Source organism: Leptidea sinapis, chromosome Z, assembly GCF_905404315.1.
Source record: "Leptidea sinapis chromosome Z, ilLepSina1.1, whole genome shotgun sequence".
Taxonomy (NCBI): domain Eukaryota; kingdom Metazoa; phylum Arthropoda; class Insecta; order Lepidoptera; family Pieridae; genus Leptidea; species Leptidea sinapis.
This window is the reverse complement of record NC_066312.1, coordinates 33,581,896-33,606,190: the sequence shown is the minus strand read 5'-3', so window position 1 is coordinate 33,606,190 and position 24,295 is coordinate 33,581,896. Positions and strand designations below refer to the sequence as shown.

Genomic DNA, 24,295 nt, shown 5'->3' with positions numbered 1-24,295 from the left:
TTCCCCTTCTTTGACATGTTCACGTGGTTTTCCAGCCAGTCCGGTGAACGGCGAAGGTTACGCGATGGATCGACCAGATCAGATTTCATTTCGACAACAAATAAATTATGAAATGAAATAATTTGTCGGGTTATTATATAGCCTATGACATTCAGAAATAAAGTCGCTTTCTATTCATAGCAGAATTTTAACAGATTTCCCTCTATAACCTCACAAACTCAAAAACTATACGTCGTCGAAATTTTCTTTCATTGTACTGATATTCTGGATTTTTCTGCTACAAAAATAAAATTCGGAACTTTAAACCAAAACATGTCTTACACAAAAATAACATTACACCATAATGTTAGTAATAAATATTCTGCAAAATTAATTCGATTTTAGAGCATTCTTTCAACGAAGAAAAATGAGCACTTACGCAAATAATTTATTTATTTGGGCTTGGATGCCGAGCAGCGCTGATAAACGACGGAACCCGCGACACAATGAATGTTGGCCGAAATGATGACGATGCAATAAATTCAGATTAAGTTAACAGGGACCGCTGCCACGGCTACGCAATGGTATAACGCACTATACAGGATGCTTCAATATTAAAATGATTTTAATATTCTCATGAGATTTCATTTTGCATATTGGCTCAGCCCGACCTTATTTTTGAAGGGTTACTTCTTTTGGCGCGTTAGGGAAAAATGATCAGAGTGAATTTTATGATGCACGCGCACACCGTCACGCAAATTCGACACCCTGACGTTAATTGGTCATCTAGACCATTTGTATCATAATTTAGACCAAATTATGCAGTATAATAATATTTTTTGAAATAACAAACAGATGCATTATTTTATTACGTAAAGTATCGAAGTTGTTCATTAACCTAACTAGTATTTCATATTATCTTTATTATTATTTTATTATCTACATTTATATAATGAAAATGATCTTTACATGAGGCTCTTTCACGCCTAAACCACTGATCGTATCGACGTGAAACTACCACCATTCGATGCGAATTTTATCTTAGATGGCTTATGGCTACTTATTTGTCAAATTCCAACGTTCCTCCAATAATTTATTTCCTTTTATAATTCGAGAACGGCTAGTAAGCAATAAAGACATTTAGGTTAGTAGTGTGGTTTAATTCGTATATAATTCTTTGCTTACGTGAAGAATATTTTAATGATGTAGGATTTTGGTAGATGGCACTTACGATTTATATATAGTTACAATGATATTTAAATATACGTTATTTAACTTAATTATGATATATAATATTTTTTTCATTGGTTGTATTTAATACCTTTTTTTAATCAATTGTGCTTTCTAAAAATAGTACTAGAAATAGAATTTTTAAATTTTTTGCTTTTTGTTTTTTTACGCCAACTAAGTTTAACTTCTTGCGAGCGTATAGCACTACACAAGCACTGCCGGAATTTTATATTTTAGATGAGGAGGACAAAGGAACGTACTGGTCACCTGACATGGAAAAAAACGCAATGTTTCCCGCGGAAATTGAAGCCACAAATATTTGTTTTCTTTTTAATTTGTTTCACGTTAAGACTCGTGTTCCAGAATTTGTTGCAGCACATAATTATAATCAAGAGTATCAACGTCATTGTCTTTGCAACTGTGGTGATGTGTGGTCTTCAATTACGTATTAAGACGTATCACAACTTTTTTTACTAGAAAAAATCACGAGACAATCAAGGTATTCTGACGCAGTGCTGCTCAGGATTCTGGCGGATCTTAATTGAACACTTTGAGATATTATAGGATGTTAAATTGCATCAGCCCAATAAATTTGACTTACTTCGGCGCCCTTCAAACCGAAACACTAATTTCTTCACAAGCCCCCTTTCTTATTCTTACCAAATATGACTCCAATTGGCAAATTTATTTATTTATTAATTCATAGCTCTGTTGATTCGACCTGTATAAACACGATATCCGCGTCGTAGTGTTGTTGGATGATAGAATTTGGCAGATCAAATCACGACCTCGACATTATGTCAAACACCGAATTAGACGAGGTGTTTTTTTATTGTTTTGTTTTTTACTTAAAGTCCACTATTATGGGACACATGTCCTTGCAATTACATTTTTAATAAAAATCTTTAAAAGAAGGTAGTTTTACTAATATCTGGAAAAAGGTACTTATAACCCAACCCTAAAGCATGACATATGCCAATACCAGCCAATCTAAAAACTAAGCACTCTTGGTAATACCTTCTTCTTCTTCTTTAGCCGCTCTCAACCTCTAAGGTGTGGGCCTTTTCAGTTTATGCCATCTTTTACGGTCTTGAGCAGTTTCCAACCACTTTGTTCCCGCCAGTCTTTTGATATCGTCGTACCAACGCATCTGCGGTCTTCCTCTCGGGCGTTTCTCACCCCACGGTCTCTATTCTATCACTGCCTTGCACCACGAGCCATGCTTGCGGGCGACATGTCCAGCCCATTTCAATTTCGCAACACGCTTGGTTACATCGCTCACTTTACTCTGCTCTCTGAGTCATTCGTTTCTTTTACGGTATATATTCTTGGTAATATAATAAAAAAAATATATAAAATCGAAAAAGTGATTACTAAGACACTTAGCTTGACTGTATTTCGTCATATTCCACACAATACTTGGATTCTTTAGAGGCCGCAGTGTTGACACTAATTATTTTGCTCTGTTATACTGATAATCTTCTTACTTCTGTGGAAGTTGGTTATCAGGTGGACGCTGTGTTACCGACTTTCAAAAGCATTTTATAAAATTTGTAAATGTTCCAAATAATTTTTTGAAGTGACTAGACTATCGCACTGGGCCCAATTTAGTTGACTGCGAGACTGCCTCAACTCGACATCTTATGCATACATTAGAAAGTCGCAACTATTTAGACTCTTTTTTTCAATTCAAAATAGTTAATAACTATTTAGACTCTGAAACATTATGATCAAAAGTATATTTTTGGTTCCTAGAACCTCCTTACGTTGAAAAAAACCTTTTATTTAAAATATTCATGTAAAAATGATGCTAGGAACTCATATGTTAATCGTTCATGCAGTTATTATAATGACACTTTTTGACGTACATATAATATTTTATTTAAGCGTGATTACATATAAGAAAGAAGTTCTCAAAATTATATTTTGATTATTTCACTGCAATGTATCATATATTTCACTGCTCTCTAAGCTTACATTTTTATTATATAAATATTTCGCGTGTGATGTCGCACCAAAATAGCACCACCCCACCAACCCGCCTGCCAATTATGGCTAAACCTCCCAAATTTAAACATGACAGACACTGTAAGGCCCCGGCCCCCAGTCACTGGCAGATTGGCATTGGCAGAGGGCAATGGAGAGGGCTATACTCGGAGTTTCCCTGCGAGATCGAATCAGAAGTGAAGAGAGGGGTAGGAGAACCAAAGTGGCAGTGGGCAGGGCGCATAGTTCGACGGTCATAGGGCCGGTGGTAAAGGAAAGTCCTCGAATGGTGACCATGTACTGGAATAAGCTGTGTTGGCACCGACTTCATACTCAAGAAAAATCATGTAAATCGGATCATAAATCTCAGCTTTATCACACATACATAAAAAACCGAACCGATCGAAGTGACAACATCCTCCTTTTTGAAGTCGGTTAAAAATAAATACATCATCACCTCATCATCAGCCGGATGACGTCCAATGCTGGACAACGGACTCTCCCAAAGATTTCCACGATGATTCTGCGCTGCCCTCATCCAAAAATAAATACACACTAAAAGTAAATTAAAGTCTTAACAATACATTACATACTCAAATCATTCAAAGCCAATGTAACTCCTACATCATTACTAATGTCATTGTGTGTTTAGGCAAAGCTATGTACACCGTAATTGTTGCACATATCAGGCACGTTACCCTGTATGCATAACAAGTTTGTAAGGATAATATGTGTAATGTTATAGGTTAATAGATAATGTGTTAATAAATAAATAAATGTCATGGCGGTTGTTATTAAAAATATTATAAAACACAGAGATGAATGTACCATGGATACTAAATTTATAGTTTATAAAAGTTTAAAGTATATACAAAGTTTGTATAACTCTACAACCACAAAACATTTACAGTAAAAATACATATAGCACGAGACACAAAGCTACAGAATATAAATATCAGTTAGTATTTTAATAAAAAGCACATTTTACGTTTGCAATGGTCGCGGCCTCGCGGTCCATATCCGCAGCGTATATTGTATACCGCATCGCATTTATAGCGAGATGTGATTCCCAGAGCTCGAAATTTGCAATAATTTTACATGACAGTCGCCGAGAATCGCCATCCGCTATAATAAGGAACTCTCTGCAAGTACACTCACGGTCAAAACTAATAAATATTCTTAAAATTGTACTAATATTATAAACGCGAAAGTTTGTAAGAATGTATGGATGTATGTTTGTTTCTCTTTCATGCAAACTACTAGGACTATTGAATGGATTTGGATGAAATTTTACAAAAGTATAGCTATATCGGAATAGCGTCCGAATTCGCTATCGGAATAACACATAGGCTTTAATTTATAATATTTAACGTGTAAATTATCCTAAATTTATCGATAATTGTCAAATAAATAGAAAAAAAGTGTGCCCATCTACGAGGCCGTAAAAACTGTTGGAGTTAAACATATATAATGTACAAAGGAAATGTTTATCTTAAATAGTACAAAAAAGCCCGTGACTGCATATATCTTTCCTTATGCCATTATTACCAAAATACCGAACCGTAATAAACAATTACAATTGATAATTTATTTCTAACGCACATATTTTGGTACTATCAAATTGATCCTTATATGAAATCGAATCTGGTAAATTAGAAATACTTTGTCTTTCACACTACATCATTTCAACAAATATTTGAATAGTTATGACGATAACTATAAACAACCGACTGCGCGATATTATGGTGCGTACCGGTGACGGGCGAATGGGATGGGTGCGTGAGCAACCGTACGACTGTGGGTGGAGGAGTTATTAATATTAAACGCCTGCAGTTCCCATTAAAAGTTGCATTTTCAATTATTACTATCAACAAATCGCAGGTTCATACCTTAAAGGTATCGGGCACACATTTGGACACGTGGCTTGCTCATGCGTTTAATAGTTTATAGGAGTATATTGCAGTAACTACCTATAACTTTAGCATTGCCATCAATCGTCATAATATGTATTCTTACCTATCTAATCTTACAAACTATAGCGTTTATTATAACAATTAGTGAGAACAAGCTGAATTATATTTGAGGGTTAAATGTATATGAAGTCTTTCAACTATTATCAGAGTTGTTAGGCATCTCCCGATACGCATGGATTATCGGGAAAGACTAAATATTGTTATAATCGATATTACAATCAATAACTTTACAAAACTAACATTAAAGTGAATTAAAACGTAACGTTCACCGAGCACGTGTTTTGGTGCGCACTCCGAGACAATCCAATTTTTTTTCGGAGAGGAGCAAAATACATTTACGTATTGAAGACCCTGAAACAGGGCTCACATGTCAAACTACCTACCGACTAAAAACCTCATCTATGGTGACAGCCCTGAAGGCTTTTACAGCGACATTGGAGGTGGGCCATGAAGGTCACAAAGACTTCGCAACAATAGTCGCGGGGTGTCTCCTAAGGAGACTTGATCATCAGACCGGCTTTGTGCTTGTGGGAAGTAGAGAAAATGAAGTTGAAGTTGAAAAAATGAGAAGACCACAGGGCCGGCGAGTGCAGTGATGTATTATATAATGTTTGTAAGTGTTTGTGATTGTGTATGTGGTGTATGTCAGTCCGTGTGTATGTCCGTGTGGCGGTTTTTATATGACAGCTTATTTTTATATGACGGCCGCCCCACCAGAGTTCGGTGTTCATTATGGTCATTGACATTGTTCTAAAGTGACATCTGACGTATTGAGAAGCGGATGAAAATTTAAAAATATATTTATTAGTACAATAATTTGTAAACAAAGAACTTAAAGCAACCATGTGAACAAAATAGGTAAATTAATTAAAACATTAATTAAATATACAAAATTAAATCAATATTGATAGCACTCGTTATTCATAAGTTTCTGTGATTATTTACACTAATTAAACATAGAAATGAATATTGTTTGCGAATGTACTTATAATAACACGTAATTCTCGCGCATAAGGCACAGAGTTCACTTTATCTTAATGTTAGTTTAATAAATAACAGTAGCACTGTATAATTAACACAACGCAATATTAAAACTTAACTTAACGAGCTTTTGAGAGCACGAAATTTTAGACTATTAATTAATAATACTTTCCTGTTGTATTTGCTGTTTTTTACTCACCTTTAGTTTATTATCATTTCATCTTTATGCTAATGATATAAAAAAACTAAATTAGTTAATACTTGAATATTAACAAAATATTGCCTCATGTATAAATAAAAATAGGATTGTGTGGTTTTATAAAACCAAGGTAAAAGTGAAACTTTTTATCACATTATAGACATTAACTTAAAATTTTTGGAATAATATTCCATTAAGGGTATAAAAATCGCTTTATCAATCTTAATTTTATACTTGGAAAATTGGAACATTAAACACTGACAAACAACATTTACATTAAATACTGACAAAAACAAACAAAATAGCGTGGAGCACTGGCACAAATGAGTAATAGTCAATACACTACACGGTCAGCTGCTGCCGACTATTGGCACCGCCGGACCGTCTCACGCGATATGCAACACACAGATGAAAAAGTTTGAGACGATGTAAAAAAAGTTTCACTTTAAAAACATGTGTACAATTCGGGGTAGAAGTGAAATCTTGAAATATTTTGGCTTCAAGATAATTAGACGAATGTAAAATTTCGGGAAGAGGATATTTGTAGGTTTTAGTAATGATCATAGTGATATAAAGTTTGATAATTATTTAACATTTTATTCACATTACGTAGATTTATTCAGTATGGTATCACATTTGTTTTGTACATTTTCTGGGATCATGTTGTAGAAGCAAAATTATACATCAACCAGTAAAAGTATTACTAATTCAACCGAGAAGTAGGCACAACAAGCTTATTTATGTTCTTCGTTACATCCCAACTTGAACTGAAAGCATCTGGTGGATGGATGGCCATAACATCATCAAAAAAGCAGAACAAATACGATTAAAATACATACACGGAAACTTTACGTAATATACATTATCAGAGATAAGATTATCTACGTAAATTTAATTATCAAAGGTCATTCGCGGAAGTACATGACGGGGCCCATTTTATCCACGCAGTTACTTGCTTCAACTTCAAACATTTAACAATTTATGCGTCTAGATATAGCCTTTTGCTACTAAACAATCGAGGAGAACAGGACAGGTTTATTACTTTAATGTGCGTGACAAGCTACGTCTTACACTCGTGATTTGTATGTCACTTTGTGTTAGTGTGCGTTCATTGCTCAAAACAAAGAGTAGGGATGGATAAATACTTACGTAATGAGGGAGGCTCCCTTGTACAGGAAGCCGGCTAGATTATGGGTACCACAACGGCGCCAATTCTGCCGTGAAGCAGTAATGTGAAAACATTGCTGTGTTTCTGTCTGAAGGGCGCCGTAGCTAGTGAAATTACTAGGCAAATGAGACTTAACATCTTATGTCTCAAGGTGACGAACGATATTGTAGCACCGCTCATTATTTTTGGGTTTTTCAATCATCCTGGGCGGAACTGTATTAATGCAATGATGGGTAGGTCGTATCAGTTACCATCAGCTAAAAGTCCTGCTCGTCTCGTCCCTTATTTTCATTTAAAAAAAAACGTTTCTCGATATTTTCACAGCTGTCAAAGTCTATTTAGACATATAAATAATCTAAGCTTGGAAAATGTACAAATAAAATGATAGAGCTTTTCGTTTGTCATCACGGAAAAGCTACTGAATATAATATTTCAATTAATTCTTCTGCATTTTATTCCTTTGATACTTCACCATCATCATCAGCTGGAAGACGTCAACTGCTGGCCTTAGACACTTATCTAAAAAAATATTGATTACTATTAAATTAATTTTACCCTCCAGAGAGAACCAGGTGATCTAGCCGTTTATAGAGCACTAGATCCTCAACAACCACATAACAAATAGTATGTGATATGTATGAGATACCTACAATGAAGTGCAGTAACGCTGCCATGACTTAGGAAATAATCTGGTGAACTGCAAAAAAAAAATACTGTGAATTTAAATTAAAAACAATTTAAATACTATTGTAAAAATGACAAACGTTACGATAAAAGACACCGAAATCGAATAAATGTCTTAATTTGAAAGAATGTACCTACATTATTACAGCATTTATAACAGACAGGACAACATGCAAGATAAATAAATGTATGTTTAAACCATCTCTCCAGGATAATTGAAGGTAATGAACATATTAATACAAAGTTTGATAATTACTTTACATTTAATTCGTATATATTATTACCTAGATTTATTCAGACTCAGAGCTTACATTTTCGATAAATGATACAAGAGTCTTATGGTAACTAAAGTATGAAATAAATACTTAGGTCTTAATATGGTCAATATATCTTTGGAATACTGCGTCCATTACTGTTCTTGATCTTTTTGTGGATACAGTGCGACTGCTGCACATTTTCAAATTAAATTTGGCGTCTAAATACTCAATTAACGGAATCGCTGTATCCGATGCAAGGTTTGTTATATATTGTACTAGCTGACCCGGCAACGTTGTTTTGCCATATAACTTGTATTGATCTTGTGCTTGCTAGTTGATAATAGATGGCGCTAGTTGTATTCATTAGTAAAAATCACACTTTTATATTTTGTATAATTCACACTATAGTTTTATAAATTGTAGCCTATATGTTATTCTGGTGTGTTAGCTATATTATTGTAAAGTTTCATCAAAATCTATAATCTATTCAGTAGATTTTGCGTTAAAGAAGTTCAAACATACATCCAGACATACAAACTTTCACATTTATAATATTAGTAGGATTGTAAAGGATACGTGACAAACATTACGATAAAAGACACCGATAATAAATAATTGTCTTAAAAGAATGTACATTATTTCAGCATTCATAACAGACAGGACAACATGCAAGATAAAGAAATTGATGTTTGAACCATCTCTACTAACTTACCAAACTGATATAAATATCTTTAAGCTCTATTTGAATAACTTATAGTGTAAGCTTATATTCCGCATCGCGTCTGACCGAACCGCTATGTTTCCGCAGCTTGCAGAAACTCTCGTAAATTACATTCTACGTGCACAGACTACAAACTTGTACATTTCTGTTTTTATTTCGTACGAATTTCCGTTAATACTACTGGGAATTTAATTCGGACACGATTCAAACGATTATTATATTTGCGCACGTTAATTTATGAGCATTGTGTGCCAATTTTTATTTATTTAACTGTGCTAATTTCGCCAAAAACTTCTTACAAGCTTCGGATATATAATGTTCGGTAAATGTTTTCAGTGTTCAATTTTATTTCAGCACTGCTAATCTTGCCTTATAAGTTCTGTCACAAATAAAATCATATTTATTTCTTATGACGTCGGTTATATTATCTTAATAAGACTTAAATGTGTTTATTTATTTATCTACACTCATGCTTTAAGTCTTCTATTAAAGATTCTAAAACAGTTATCTTATTGCCAACATTAAAACACCCAAAGTCCTAATAACCATCATCCAAACGAGTGTTGTAATAAATTCAATACAACATTACAACACTCGTTTGTATTATGTAATAATGGTTACTAGCACTAGCTTTTTAATGTTAGCAGTAAGCTAACGGTTTCGGAATCTTTCATAGAGGATTCATATTATGGATGTAGATAAAGTCTTGTATGCAACTGTAGATAATAAGGTATTAAAACACTTATGTGATACTAGTATCTCACATACATAAACTCACATTCGTGTTTTAATACCCCTTATTACACAACAGTTGTATAAATAACTATTAAGTGTCAGCAAAATATAAAAAAGTCAGCAAGATATATTTAGAATAATGTATAATGTAATTAGTTAGGCTAGGTTGCAGCATATTAGCTGTTATAGTTGAGATTTATGTCAAAACGTTAACAGTAACGCTGACCTTAACATAGACTACGAAATGTGTTGCACCATCGAATTCCTTGGCATAAAAAGTGAAATATCAAGTCAATATCGAATATTTATTTGAATCTTTTGACAGGTCGCTATTTAACATTAACAATAGTTCTGTCCGGCGAACATTGGACGGTTACGGTTAGTGTTAAAGTTATAACGTCATCTAACAATTGTCAAATGGTGCAACCCAGTCCAAGTTTTAAATTTATTAAGAATTATTATAATATAATTAGTTTGTGATTATTTTGTATAGTTTTTGTTTTTTTTAGATCTAGTGTAGGCGAGAGCCTGTCTTCAGTTTTTTATAAAGTCCAGAATGTTAACTTGTACTAGCCAAGCTTGGGTAGTTCCTGCCATGTGACCATGGCATAACTTGCTGGAAAGTCTATAGTACCTTACTCATTTTAAAAATGCGTATTGCTAAATTCATTTCAATCTAACAGTCACGTGACGTGGTCTTCTACCGCGTTTTTCAATTTCAGTGCTCCAAAGGCGTGATTAAAATTCCACCTTCGCATGACACGCCACAAACTTGTATGTCCTCGCCATCTGTATGGCGTTTCTCTAGTTAATGCAGTACTTGCTCCCGCATGAATAAATAAAAATCCGGTGACCCGTTTGTACATCACCAGATGTACGAATTTATAAGTACCGCGCATAATTCGTTGCGTTTGCACGAACGATTAAGCAGAACGCTTCCGATGGCGCAGATCGTGGATATTTATTAGGTTTATTTACGTAACATTATAGACGTCACTGCGAACTTGTCGGCCATTACTCAACGTGGCTTAACTCGTTGAATTTTAACCGGGATTTAGTTTGGTGCTGCGCTTGAACGGCTCCTCCCTTATTTTCTAGGTGCTCTGTTTCTTGTAGCGGTGTCGTGTACCCGGCCACCTCCTTCCCTCAAATGTATGCGACGGGAATGATAGCTGGTCATATTCAAATTCAAATCGTTCTATTCAAAGTTAAATTTAAAATCATTTCTCGAATGTCAAAAACCACCAATTCAAAATAGTGTGCCTCAGTCCTAAGAAAAACTTGAGCAAGAAACACAGCGGGCTTTTTTATTAAAAATATAAATTACAATGTAATATCGTAAAATAAACATTTATAATAATATATCCTGAGGGTGTTGGCTCTATTCCCAGCCTGTAAAAAATCATTTAGGTATGTCATAATAATCTTTAAGTACCACACCAACGTTATTTAACAATAATTATTGAATTTTGATTGTTTCTTTTGTACAATTCTGGGATCATGTTGTAAAAATATACAGCGTCCTATAAAAGACTTACTGACTCGACTAAACCAAGTAGTAGGCATAACAAATTTATGTTTGTACCTCGTTCTAACATTATGATTGTCGCAATCTAGAAAATTCTTTAATGTACTTATAAACATATAAAGAACTTCATCAAGAATAGGTACATTGAGATGTTACAGTCAAGATGTTTATTTCCCAAAATTTTTCTCTTAATGATTCCATCTATGAGTCAACTCGTGAACAAGTGCTGCTTGTGGTGCCATGGACCTGTTAAAATTAATATTGTAATGTTATAGTTAATTAAATTTATGTATCTGAATTTATTTAATCAAAACAAATCTTATAACTATATTTACGACTACATAAAATTAAAACTATCATTACGTGGAAGCGTACCGAGAATACTGGCAGTATTACCGCGTTGGATAGCAAGGCTGATCCGTTGACCGAAATAGCTGCTAGCTCTTGGGTTTCCAGAAGCCTTATTGAGGCGCGAAGATAGTATTTTGAACATTCTCCGTGCCTCTGGGCCTCACGGGCCAAGTGTCTCGACACCAAACGGCATAAAGATGTATGGCTCACTGAGACCAACATATTTGCGACGCTTGCTGTCTTCGGCAGTAATTAAATTTGTTTGATGCGATTACTAATTATAACCATCTAAGTGATCACGACCATCAGGTTCACGAAGCATCTTCACACAAACAATGAATTCAAGGTTTAAGGCTAGATGCTTCCAGTTCATAATTTAATTTTATATAGTGTGTTTTTTATTACTTTTTTATGATATATTTCTTATTTAAAACCCTTTCTAACTTTGAACATGGTTCACATATTAGATACAAATTACAAACTATTTTTTAATGTATATTACAGCTACTGTAAGATACTCTATCTGTCTTATTAATAAACGTAATGTAAAGTTACTCCAACTTTAAAATTACTTCTTCCTGTCATGTAATTCTGTAGTGACAAAGGTAAGATAAAGAGAAAACGTTTTGAGCTTGGAATAACTTTACTTCGCGTTTATTAATAACACAATATTTGATTGAAAAGAGTGGCCGTTGAGTTTCTTGTATGTTATTTTCACGAGCTCCACTTTTTTCGAACATATGGTAGATTCAGTAATATAAATTAAGAAATTATAATGATCTTCCAAACGCGCTTAGTTTAAGCCTATTTCATCATCATCATCATCATCAGCCGGAAGACTTCCACTTCTGGACAAAGGCCTCCCCCAATGATATCCACGACGATCGGTCCTGCGCTGCCCTCATCCAACGTATTCCGGCGATCTTGACCAGATCGTCGGTCCATCTTGTGGGACCTACCAACACTGCGTCTTCCGGTACGTGGTCGCCATTCGAGGACATCACTGCTCCAACGGCCATCTTTCCGTCGAACTATGTGCCCTGCCCACTGCCACTTCAGTGTCGCAATCATTTGGGCTGTGTCGGTGACTTTGGTTCTCCTACGGATCTCCTCATTTCTGATTCCATCTCGCAGGGAAATTCCGAGCATAGCCCTCTCCAGAAGGCTATTTAAAGAAAGTTTATTTTCCTGTTATCGTATGCTCTGGCTACAGTATCGTGAAGTAGAAACTTGTTTGTTGATGCCCCACAGAAGTAAAACTTAATCTAAGTTGAACTATTTAATACTGAAGTTATTTAACTTAAAAAAATATTTACTTATTACTTACATTTTATGCATATTAATGTGATTATATCAGGAAAGGTTTAATTCCATTTAATAATTAAATCTTTTATTGATTATTAAGTATATTTTATTTATAGTTATAATTCTTGAATATGTACATTATTAATATCGTTATTTAATCCTATAAAAGTAACAATTCGTTAGAGTGAGAGAGCCGTAACGCGTTACGTTACGATTTATGCTCCCATAAGAAGTTATCACTTCAACAATGACATTCTAACAATAAGATCATGTTCGTATATAATACACATACCTATATCCATACTGAAACGATAAAATAACTTATTTGCAATTCCGATATGTAACATAAATACCTATTTAAACATATTTACACATATCCATATACTTAGGTATAAGCACACACAAATACACTTACATTCTTCTTATAAAAATACAGACGTTGATACAGTATTTCATAAAATATGTTCAATTTTATATTGATATTTTTTTAATATCGAGAGATGGAAATGGCTGAAAACCAGCGCTACACCAAATATTATTTCAAGAAGCATGAGCTGAGCCTTCTCCTCTGCCTAAAATGTATTTTTATATTATGTTGGTTTTGTATAATATTTAAACAATTTGTTATTTCAAAAGTGACATCCCTTACTTCTGGGATAAATTTAATCGCATCGTTCATAATTTTTGGTTACAAATTTCTCACTACCTCGATATCACTTTAAAAATAACAAATTGTTTAGATTTGAAAGAGCGACATCTCAAGTAAATTTTTTAATATGTAATTGTTAGGGTTAAACAGGTTATCTTACATTTAAAGTAGATCCTGTAGATGGAGCCACAACCTGAGAGTTTAACAAGACGTACCAAGATTTAACGAGAACCATACGTACTCGTACGGTTGGCAGTTGGAAAAGTGCTCGGATGGAGACCTAGAGGTCGCGGGTTCGAGCCCGCATCATTCATAAGTTTTGGTTACTAATCTTTATATATATAATTTCTGTACGTGTGTTGACAGTGAACTCCTCCTATATGGCTGGCCGAATTTTTGTACAGGACAACGTCTGTAGGGTCCGCTAGTTTAATATAATATTTTTTTCAAGCAATTTGAATTTCTTAAGAGATCTCTGACATATCTGGGATTAAATATACAAATTAAATTTACATCACAATGAATGGATAATGCGATACTCAATGCGCCTGTCGGGAATTCGGGATATGCCCCAGCGCTTTTACCAACTAAGCCAACCGCCCGAGGAACCCATAATCCGTAAATTTGAGTATGTTCATCTACAAGATCTGTAGCTCAGTTTATAACCAGGATTCATTGTTTATTAGGAAATCGACTTGATTATACCATTTATTTTGTTACAAATAAAATTTGAATTTGATGGCAACTTTAAGGCAAAATTATTATAATTATTATTATTCGTAATTGGTAAAAACCTGTTTATATAACTTCCAAAGTACCGAATCTCTAGTGTATGTTTAAAATACAACTAAAACTACACGAAAAAACTGTTTTGCGAATTTAGTTAAGTTAAGCGTTTAGTAAGTAAATTATTCCGTTTAAACGCACCATAGAGACAATATCCTCAAGGCGTATTTACGATTTAAAATAAATGTAGGGATTGTCGTTGGAGGCTAAACCACGTATTTTAGCGCCAAATCGTTACGCACATCTGTCAAGTATAATCTTAGATTTTCTTAGTAAATACTTGCTGTCTTTTGGTAAATTTATGTAAAATTTGCAATTATAGAATATTTAAACAGCATACGTAAACATTTTAAACTCGTATATGCCAGATTGGTCTGTACATAATATTATAATATATGTTATGTAACTAATGTGGTTTTCTTTATTTAAAATAAGGCGACGTTCATTGAAAATGTGTTATATAACTATTTTTTTAATAAGTAGGGGTTACAGTATGAAATTGCCGGCTTATTGTTTGATAGGTACTTCGAATTGACATAGAACCTTCATGGTTTGACATTTTTCAGTGAAACTTTTTTAACGTGGCACTTAAGTAGTTCTTCTTTCAAAAATATGCAAAATTCGATTATCGACTTCCAGTTATTTTTTTATTCAGCTTATGCAAGAAAAATGGATATTTCGAAAATTCGAGTGATTTTTGAATACGAGAACCAACTTCAACAATTCCAACGCAGAACTAACGCGGCAGAATCAGAGCTTGCAATATTAATGTTGCGTTTGGAGAGGAGACTGCTAATGAACACACCGTGCGATTTTTGTTTAAACGCTTTCGTAATGGAAACTTTCATTTGAAGAACTAACCACGTGGAAGACCGCCCACACAGGTGAACAATGAATTGAATGAGATGGTGGAAGCCGATCCGAGCCAATCTACCCAGGAATTAGTTACCCAACAATATATACTCATTTGCGGAAAAATCAATTAAAATAAAAAAAATGAAAAATGGGTGCCTCATAGTTTGACTGATCTACAGAAAGAAACGCGTGTTGAAACTTGTGTTGCCTTGTTCAATCGATACAGAAATGCAGGAATATTGGATTGATGCGATGTAAAGTTGGATTCTTAAGGATAACCATAAGCGAAAAATGCAATGGCTGACCCCAGGTCAAACGCCGAACTTCGAACAATGATAGCAAAACTAACAGTGAAACAGCCCCGAGTCATGAATCTTCACCATTATTGCTCCATGATAACACGTGACCACATATTGTGACGAAAAACCGTTTTAACTTTACAGGAACTGCAATAAGAAACTATTCGTCAATCGTCATATTTGCCAGACCTTTCTCCAACTGGTCTTTTATTTTTTTCTTAACTTAGACAATTTTCTACGTGATAAGAAGTTTTCTTCTCAGGAGGCAGTACAAAATGATTTCACACAGTTTGTCGAATCTAGATCAACACTGTTCTACATACTACTACTGGTATAAATGACCTTCCTATAAGATGACAGCAATGTATAGATAATAATGGTAATTATTTTGATTAAATATTATGTTAAATTAAAAATATACTATTTTTAAATTTTGGTACAAATCCAAACATCAATAATAACTGATAACTCATCAGAATTGAAAATACATTATTTTTCCAATTAGTGTCCTTACTAAGATCACCAAGAAATCAAATATCCTTATTTCTTGTTTCTTAAATAGCTTATCCTTTAAAATGAAAATACAGCAAATATGCAAAATTCTGAAGTGTTTTCTATGTTTCTGACCTTAAATTATTCGATTCAAAATATATTATTGAATTTGTAAGCCGTCATAAAATGCGAAGTAGTAATACTAGCATGTTTAAAATTCAAAGAAGTTGAATCTCATTGCGCTTGCATACGATGCTGCTGCCCGACCGTATCACATCTAGTTTGTGAATTATTGAACGCCTCGTCCATCCTGCTTGCCTGGTAGCCATTCCTTATACATAACAAATGGTTTGGTTGCATTGTTTAGAGAATTATTCATGTGTGGACAAATAGGACATAGATAGTATCGTATCGTTATGAATAAAGATCATCAGAAGTGTACAATTTGCTTGGAACAATAAAAAAAAATCTTGTTAACAATACGCGAATACCTTGGGCTTAAAATATACGCCTCAGAGAGTTGGAATAAGCTATAAGGATGCCATAATTAAAGGAAAAACACATATTACATCGTAATTAGCTGCCACCGTCGGCAACTATATAAGGCGCAACTTCGGCCATGGAGTACTGTTCTCACTTCTGGGCGTACGCTCCCCAGTCCCAACTTCTTCCATTTGTCCGCATAAAACTAAGAGCGGCTCGAATCATTGACGATCAAGTCTGTGTTGCAGATGTCCATTGCGGTTGTGTCACTTCACGTGGTGTGGTACATGGCCTGTGAGTTCTTTAAATCATTGATGGATAAATAATATCCAAACATAATAAGACAACCCATATAGCCTTAAGGTTAGTGACGCTGCCTACTGTTCTCCAGGTCCCGGGGTTTAATCCCGGTATGTGCCAATTTGATATGATGACCATGAATGTTTGTTTCTAAGTCTTTAAGTAAGTTTTTAAGTAAGGATATTGTATTAAATATAAATGTCGTTTTCGTGTATCCATAGAGACTGTGCTAAGTTTGTGTAGAAATTTTTTTATGGAAAAGAAGGACAAACGAGCGTACTGGTCACCTAATGTTAAGTGAGCACTACCGCCCACATTATGTTGCAACACCAGAAGAATCATAAAAGCATTGCTGGCCCTTTTAGAAGGTGTACGCACTTTTTTTGAAGATACCCAAATCGCATCGTCCTGGAAACACCGCATAAGGAAGCTCATTCCACATACAGCGGGGATGACCCCGCAAACAGATTGTATGAACAAGGGACAAAGTTCCTTGAACTGTGGAGGAACGCTACATATTCAGATGGTGGGGATATCATCCTAATTTGTGGCTGGTCGTGCGAAGGTAGAATTCGGCGGCAGGAATCAGATCAAACATCTCTTCGGTACACTCCCCATGATAATTGCAGAAGATAAACAATGAAGCGACGTCCCTACGCAACGCCAAGTGATCCAGCCGTTCACAGAACACTGGGTCCCCGACAATTCGAATAGCTCTGAGTTGCACGCGGGCAAATGGTTCGAGCTGATACTGGGCTGCGCCAGACTAGACTAGACAGAGATGACAGCAATACTCAATATATGACCGGATATCCGCTTTGTAGAGCGCTAGAATGTGGGCCGGCTTGAAGTATTAATTAATAATATAATTTGTGTAAAAGTGTGTCGACATTATATAGTGGTACGCCCTGCCCAATACAATGCAGTACCGCTCGGGAATCTTGAATACTTGATTAGTTGCAGAATTTTGTTAAGTAATTAAAGGGGCACTTACTTTTTAAGTTTGGATAAAATGTTATTTTGACAGTGTTGCACTGAACACTTTGTCATTGCGTGGCGTTGTATTCAAAGCGCGGCCGAAACTCAACTGAACAAAAACTCTGCCTAATAGACGCGTACACAGAGTTTTGCTTCAGACCATTTTAGAGCCTGATTTTGAGTGTATTTTTTTATTATACGTCAATGGTATCATTGTAATTGCACTCGTCACTTTGAGTGAAGAGATGTTAAGTCTCATTTGCCAAGTAATTTCACTAGGGGCCCCCTTCAGACCGAAACACAATAATGTTTCACGAAAGAAAAAGCCGCGTCGGCTTTCTCTTGTGGTAGCCATCTTGTGCAAAGAGGCCCTAAGTAAGACGTAAATAGAAATAATTTAAAATATCAGCCTGAACGTTGTCGGGGCAAGTGACCAGTAGTTACTGTATAGGTAATTCAATAAAGGCATCATAAATGTTAACGGGGCGTTCTCGCCGTTGCGATACGAGATACAATACCGGCACGCAATGTGTGTCGACTAGCCGTTATACGTCGGCTCGATATTGCAATGGCTCTAGACTCGTAAACAACCGTGTTTAGATATTGTTGTATCGTATTATCCATCCCTAGATATGAGGCGCTTATATATCAACTAGAATTAGTCTAGCCATAAATATTGCAACAACCTGAAAACTTCTAATTTCTTCTTCGCGGTTTATTGGCTCCGCGCGCTGTAACTTCTAATTGGTATTCTTTTGAATTCAAATTTGGAACGCTTTTAAAATGTAAGAAACTTCGGTCCATACCCCGACGTTTTAGATATTTTTTCGAGGGTAATGTTGATTTATAAAAAAATTCAACAAATAAACAAGCGACTTCAAATAAACTATTCCAAAACAATATAGTATGCACTAAAAAGTAAAAAATAATTGCGTATTCTTCTACTACTTAACAATTAAATGTCAATCAAATTATAATGTCGATATAATATAGTTACAATTATTGTTTTTTTTTTGGAATCGGTATCCTCCCGCCGTGGCCCCGCTCTCCTCAATCGCCTTGTCCCGTCACGCGTGCGACACAAGCACATCTCACCTTTAACTATGTACATATATAGTTGCAAACCAACCGACTCCTTAATGAACAGTTATCGTAACTACATTATAATATTATCGTAATAGTTTTATTGACTTTTAATTGTTAAGTTGTAGTAGAATACGCGATTATATTTTTACTTTTTAATGCATACTATATTGTTTTGGAATAGTTTATGAAGTTGGTTGATTTTGTATTAATTTTTATTTTATTTCTTGTTAATTTATATTTCGTTTTCCTTTTGTACAGAATCTGAAGTAAACTAATTTGTCTGACAGTGTGTAGACCAATTACTGAAATATTAAGCGAAGATCATATTAAGACCAAAGGATTTTTGCCTACCCGCAGAATTTCTGATTTTTTTAGTCGCAGTACGCACACTACGCATACTATACACCGTATACATATACCGATATTATAATTATTTTGTACGAGTGTGTCTGTATTATAAACATATGATACAATGTGTGATAGCCACATTGTTGGGTTTCGCTTTGAATGGCGACGTCATATTAATGAAGTAAAATGATAATGATGAACTAATGAGACTTAACAACTTATGTCTCAAAGTGACTTTGGATTCAATTGTTTAAGAACACTCCAAATGATAATTATGGATTTCCGCAAAGTAACGCCTACTTCAATAAATTTTATTAAAACACACTTGAATATAATATATATTCAATTATTTCACTATAATCACAACTATATACAAGTAACACTAAATGATTAAAAACAATTGGGCAGTCGGGTGACCATCAGCCAGCACGTCCTATACTTTTGACTGTCCCAACAAGAAGTGCCCAATAGCCGAGAGCAATTCGAAAAAGTTGCCCTACTACCAATCTTAATAATACGAAACTACCAACTTCCTAATAAAGTGACATCACTATGAGTTTTAATGTGATTATATAATATTACTTAATATAATAACTAGAACAATACAATATTAACAGGTTACAAATTATTCTATTAATATTATCGTAACTGAATGTTGGTACTAATTGGAATGTCAAATATCCATAACACAATCAAGAATCCCGAGCGCCACTGCATTGTAATGTGCAGGGCGTATCATTAAACCATAATCCTCCCTTATTATCCTAAAAAAACCTTTAATTCTACTATTTACGTAGATATTTTGAAAACACACAGGAAGATCTTTGAATAAAACATGATTAACCAGAAAATTATTCTTTAATAATAAAATTATCACAATATTTGGTACAACTACATAACTGGAAAACTTTATTTTTTATAATAATTAACACTTATCTATTCAATAAAATTATTACGTTGTTATAGTTACACTTTGTTGCTCAGATGGAAGTCCTGCAATTAAACACACAAATAAACATTAAATTCTGCATTTTTTATATTATTTATACTTAAATCAATTTTATACATACATACATATTTTACAACAATAATTATCTGATAAAAATCTTTCCTTTATTTAAGGCAAAGAAAAGTACTACATAAAAATATTCGGATTTTCTTTAATATACAATTTTCACTTGAGTATTTATTTGTAATTTTTGTAATAAATAGGTATTTCAATATAATATATATTTGGTCAGACCTCAAATGGAATAGTTGCTTTGTTGAACTCACAACCTGAGAATTGAACAAAGCATACAAGATTTTACGACGATAAGTCACTCGAACGGTTAGCTCAGTTGAAAGAGCAATCGCACGGAACACGAGAGGTCGTGGCTTGGAGTCCCGCATCGTTCATAAAATTTTGTTTTCAAATTTTATTCGTTGTTCATTTATTAATAATAATATCCTAGTGATGCTTTGTTTGCACACCCTAACAAAGCGACGATGTGACGTCATCGACGTCATATCCAGAGATAATGTAACCGGGCAGTAAGATTGTATTACTCACCTATAAATGATTCTATACTAGATCCGGCTACGAATGTACGATTCAGATCTGGGTGTATATCTGTGAACAGTCCATGGAGCTTGGAGTCCAGATTCCATATGAATACAGTATGCTCGTGTTTCTGTAAATCTACTATCGCTGTTGTTAAATTCTGTAAACAATAATTATACAGTAATATAGTCGACATTTTAGCCATTTGGTCGAAAGATTTAAAAAACTCTAAGAAAAGTCAGTAAGAGTATTCTAATTGTAGGGCAATTAAATATCTTATACATTAACGGTCTTACAAATAAACTTGGTATAAAGTAATACTTGAAGAAAAAAACAATGGTGTGGTTTTTTGAAAACATGATACAGGTGAAACTTTTTTTTGTAAAATGACATATTAATATCAGCATAATAATTTAAATAAAAATACAAATTTATTAATATTATGCTTTACTATTATTCATAAAGTAAACGAAGTCGAACGGAGGTACTAAGAGTTGGCGCCTCACACCATTGAGCCTATCTTTTGCATAGGAGTTGAAATTAATGAAGTGATCCCCACACAGCGGCCGTCTTTAATGCTTCAAGCGATAGATGAACGAAAAAATTTGAGGCAATGCAATAAACATTTCACTTAAATAAACCAAGAATATGCAATATTTTTGCAAATAGACATTATCCATAAGATTGGTTTATATTCGTAATACTTCAGAATTATCATTGTATTGACAGTGTTGTCAGCGATATAGTCAACATTTGGTTTATTATTAGATATAACTTTATACGAAGGTAATTTTTGAAGGCCGTAAATGGTCTAGCCGTCAATATTCTAAAAGAATTAATAGAGCATGTATCATTAATACTATTACTGCACGTGTCCCGGAACACAACCTAAGTCCTTTCCTGTAACGTGTAACGTAACAATGTATTGACAGTGTTGTCAACGATATTGTTAACATTTTGAATATTTTTTGTGTATGCTTAGTTATAACTTTATACCAAGTTTATTTGTAAGGCCGGAAATGTTTATATAAAAAGATGCGTCACTATCCAAAACAGTGAGAAAACAACTAGGAAGAGATAAGAGAGTCCACGCAACAATATTTTGGTTTTAAAAGGTAGCTCACCTCAGCGACACCGAAGTCAATGGCCCGCAACAAGGCCGTATCGAATATGATCACGTGACGCGAGGTGGGCGTGTCCAGCGCACGCGAGCGCACGAACTTCGCGACGTACTCCGCGCTCGAGTAGGACAGAGTGCCCACCAGCCGCATCAGAATGCAATCATAGTTGTTTATCTAAAACAAATGCAACAGCGACAAATATATAACAATACCAGGTCTCACTCGATTATCATATTCTTTTTTTATGAAAATAAGAGACGAGACGAGCAGGACGTTCAGGTGATGGTAATTGATTCGCCCTGCCCAACTCAATGCAGTACCACTCAGGATTATTGAAAATCCCAAAAATTCTGAGGGGCACTACAATAGTTTGCACTCGTCACCTGGAGACATAAGATGTTAAGGTTCATTTGCCCAGTAATTTCACTAGCTACGGCGCCCTTCAGACCGAAACACAATAATGCTTACACATTACTCACGGCAGTACATCCTGTACCGGCATCCTGTGCAAAGGAGTCTGCCACTGATATATATTAATATTTTAATCTGTTTAACCTTAAAGTATTCACAGTGTACGTGGGGCCTGGCGCTGGAGACAGCAGCTCTGATGGCGTCCACAGCTGCACCGGCCGCTATGCCGTACTCGAGACCCACGCAACACCCCACGATCACAGTTAGTAACCAAACGCAGAGCTCGCTTTCTGAAACAACAGTATTATATTCCTCGCGGGATGTTTTGGAGACTGACCGCCATCTTGTTGCCTAGTAGTGACGTCAGGTACACCTACATTTCAAAAATCACTAATCAGAAGTACTGTTTGCAGACTGATGACAAGAATGGTTAATGGTTGAGTTTTTAGAAGGAAATATATACAGCCCCATCTTCAACTCTCATAGGAGTAGTTTTATCATTAACTTTTTTATTTACGAATATACTTTGACCTTTGACCTTTGACCTCAAACTTTTTCGATTACTTTCGCGTTTTAATTGATTTTACTGTGGTCAAAGTAGGGACCAGATAGGTACAACAAGTTTTTGAGACTAATTCCCTTGTTTAACTAGAAACGGCCTTTTGGACGTCGAGTCCGAACCGCTTCGGGGGCTGAGCATATAATACCTACATTGATTTGTAGGATTTTCTTCTAAGGGAGGAAAAACGGGCACGTGGCTGATCTAATGTTAACTGAAAACCGTTGCCTGTCCGTAATACCCGAACTCATAATGATAACTGTGGGCTTTCCAGGGCTAAAGCTAAACTTACTACTGCTGGTCCAGAGTCGCTTCACGATGGTGAGGTCTATGATGGACACCATCGCCACCATGATGATGCCAGCCAGCGTGGCGCGTGGGATGAAGTAGAACGCTTCCGCCAGTAGAGTCACAGCCAATAGCACCAGGCACGCTGCCAAAAGAACACGATATCAAAAACACCCCCCAACCTGGGAGAATTAGCAGAACTGTTCGATTCAGTACTCTATCAACGGTTCAATGTGTGTGTTGCGTTAAGACTAATAAAAAGATTATTTTACAAATTAAATTTTTAACCAAAATTTAGATTGCGGAACTCGAACCCGCGATTTTTAGAAGTGGCAGAGTCACGCAGCCGTCTTTTGACGTCAGCACAATCGGGCCAGACTCGTCCGGGTTAATTACCACACTCGCACAGAACACCAGCGTGAAGTAGCGGCCTAGTGCCGCTATGTTTCGCATAGGTCAGTGTCGAGGACCGGAAGCCATTCCCCCCCCCTTCCCCAACAAAGACTATGAAAGCGATCCCTAAAGAGATAGTACCCCAGGAGGGTACCGGCTCTACCAGAGTCGGAGAATCCCTCCCCGAGCACTCTAGCTCGGGCTGCCCTTTGTATTCTGGGGAGGGCACAGTACCGCGCATGACCAAGGACAAACGAGGCAGTAACACCACGGCACCCCGCTCCACACTCAACGTGGACTTTTGCAATATCAGGGGAATTCACTCCAACTTAAACGCCGTCCACCACCACCTTGAGACGGCGAAGCCGGCCTTGTGTTTCCTTACGGAGACGCAGATATCTCCACCTAGCGATACGTCATATTTAACGTACCCCGGATACAAAATTGAGCACAATTTTTTGCCTCATGCCGGGGTATGTGTGTACGTTAGGGAGGATGTCTGCTGTCGCCGTCTCGGCAATTTTGAGGGTAGGGACCTGTCCACTCTCTGGCTCCGCGTAGATTTAGAGGACCGCATCCGCATCTATGCGTGTGTCTACAGGTCCCA

General features: G+C 35.5%; 1 protein-coding gene across 2 annotated transcripts in view; it reads right to left on the bottom strand.

Moving 5' to 3' along the window:
* Positions 1-20,212: 20,212 nt before the first annotated feature.
* Positions 20,213-24,295, bottom strand: part of LOC126979146 (sodium-independent sulfate anion transporter-like) — a 36,704-nt gene continuing 32,621 nt past the window's right edge. For both annotated transcript variants that reach the window (XM_050828379.1, XM_050828380.1), the window contains exons 10-14: positions 23,300-23,440; positions 22,593-22,738; positions 22,041-22,211; positions 20,926-21,076; positions 20,213-20,366 (exon numbers count right to left, since the gene is read on the bottom strand). In XM_050828379.1, the coding sequence (XP_050684336.1) occupies positions 20,326-20,366; positions 20,926-21,076; positions 22,041-22,211; positions 22,593-22,738; positions 23,300-23,440 (650 nt within the window). In that variant the 3' untranslated portion in view covers positions 20,213-20,325. The remainder of the gene's footprint in view (positions 20,367-20,925; positions 21,077-22,040; positions 22,212-22,592; positions 22,739-23,299; positions 23,441-24,295) is intronic.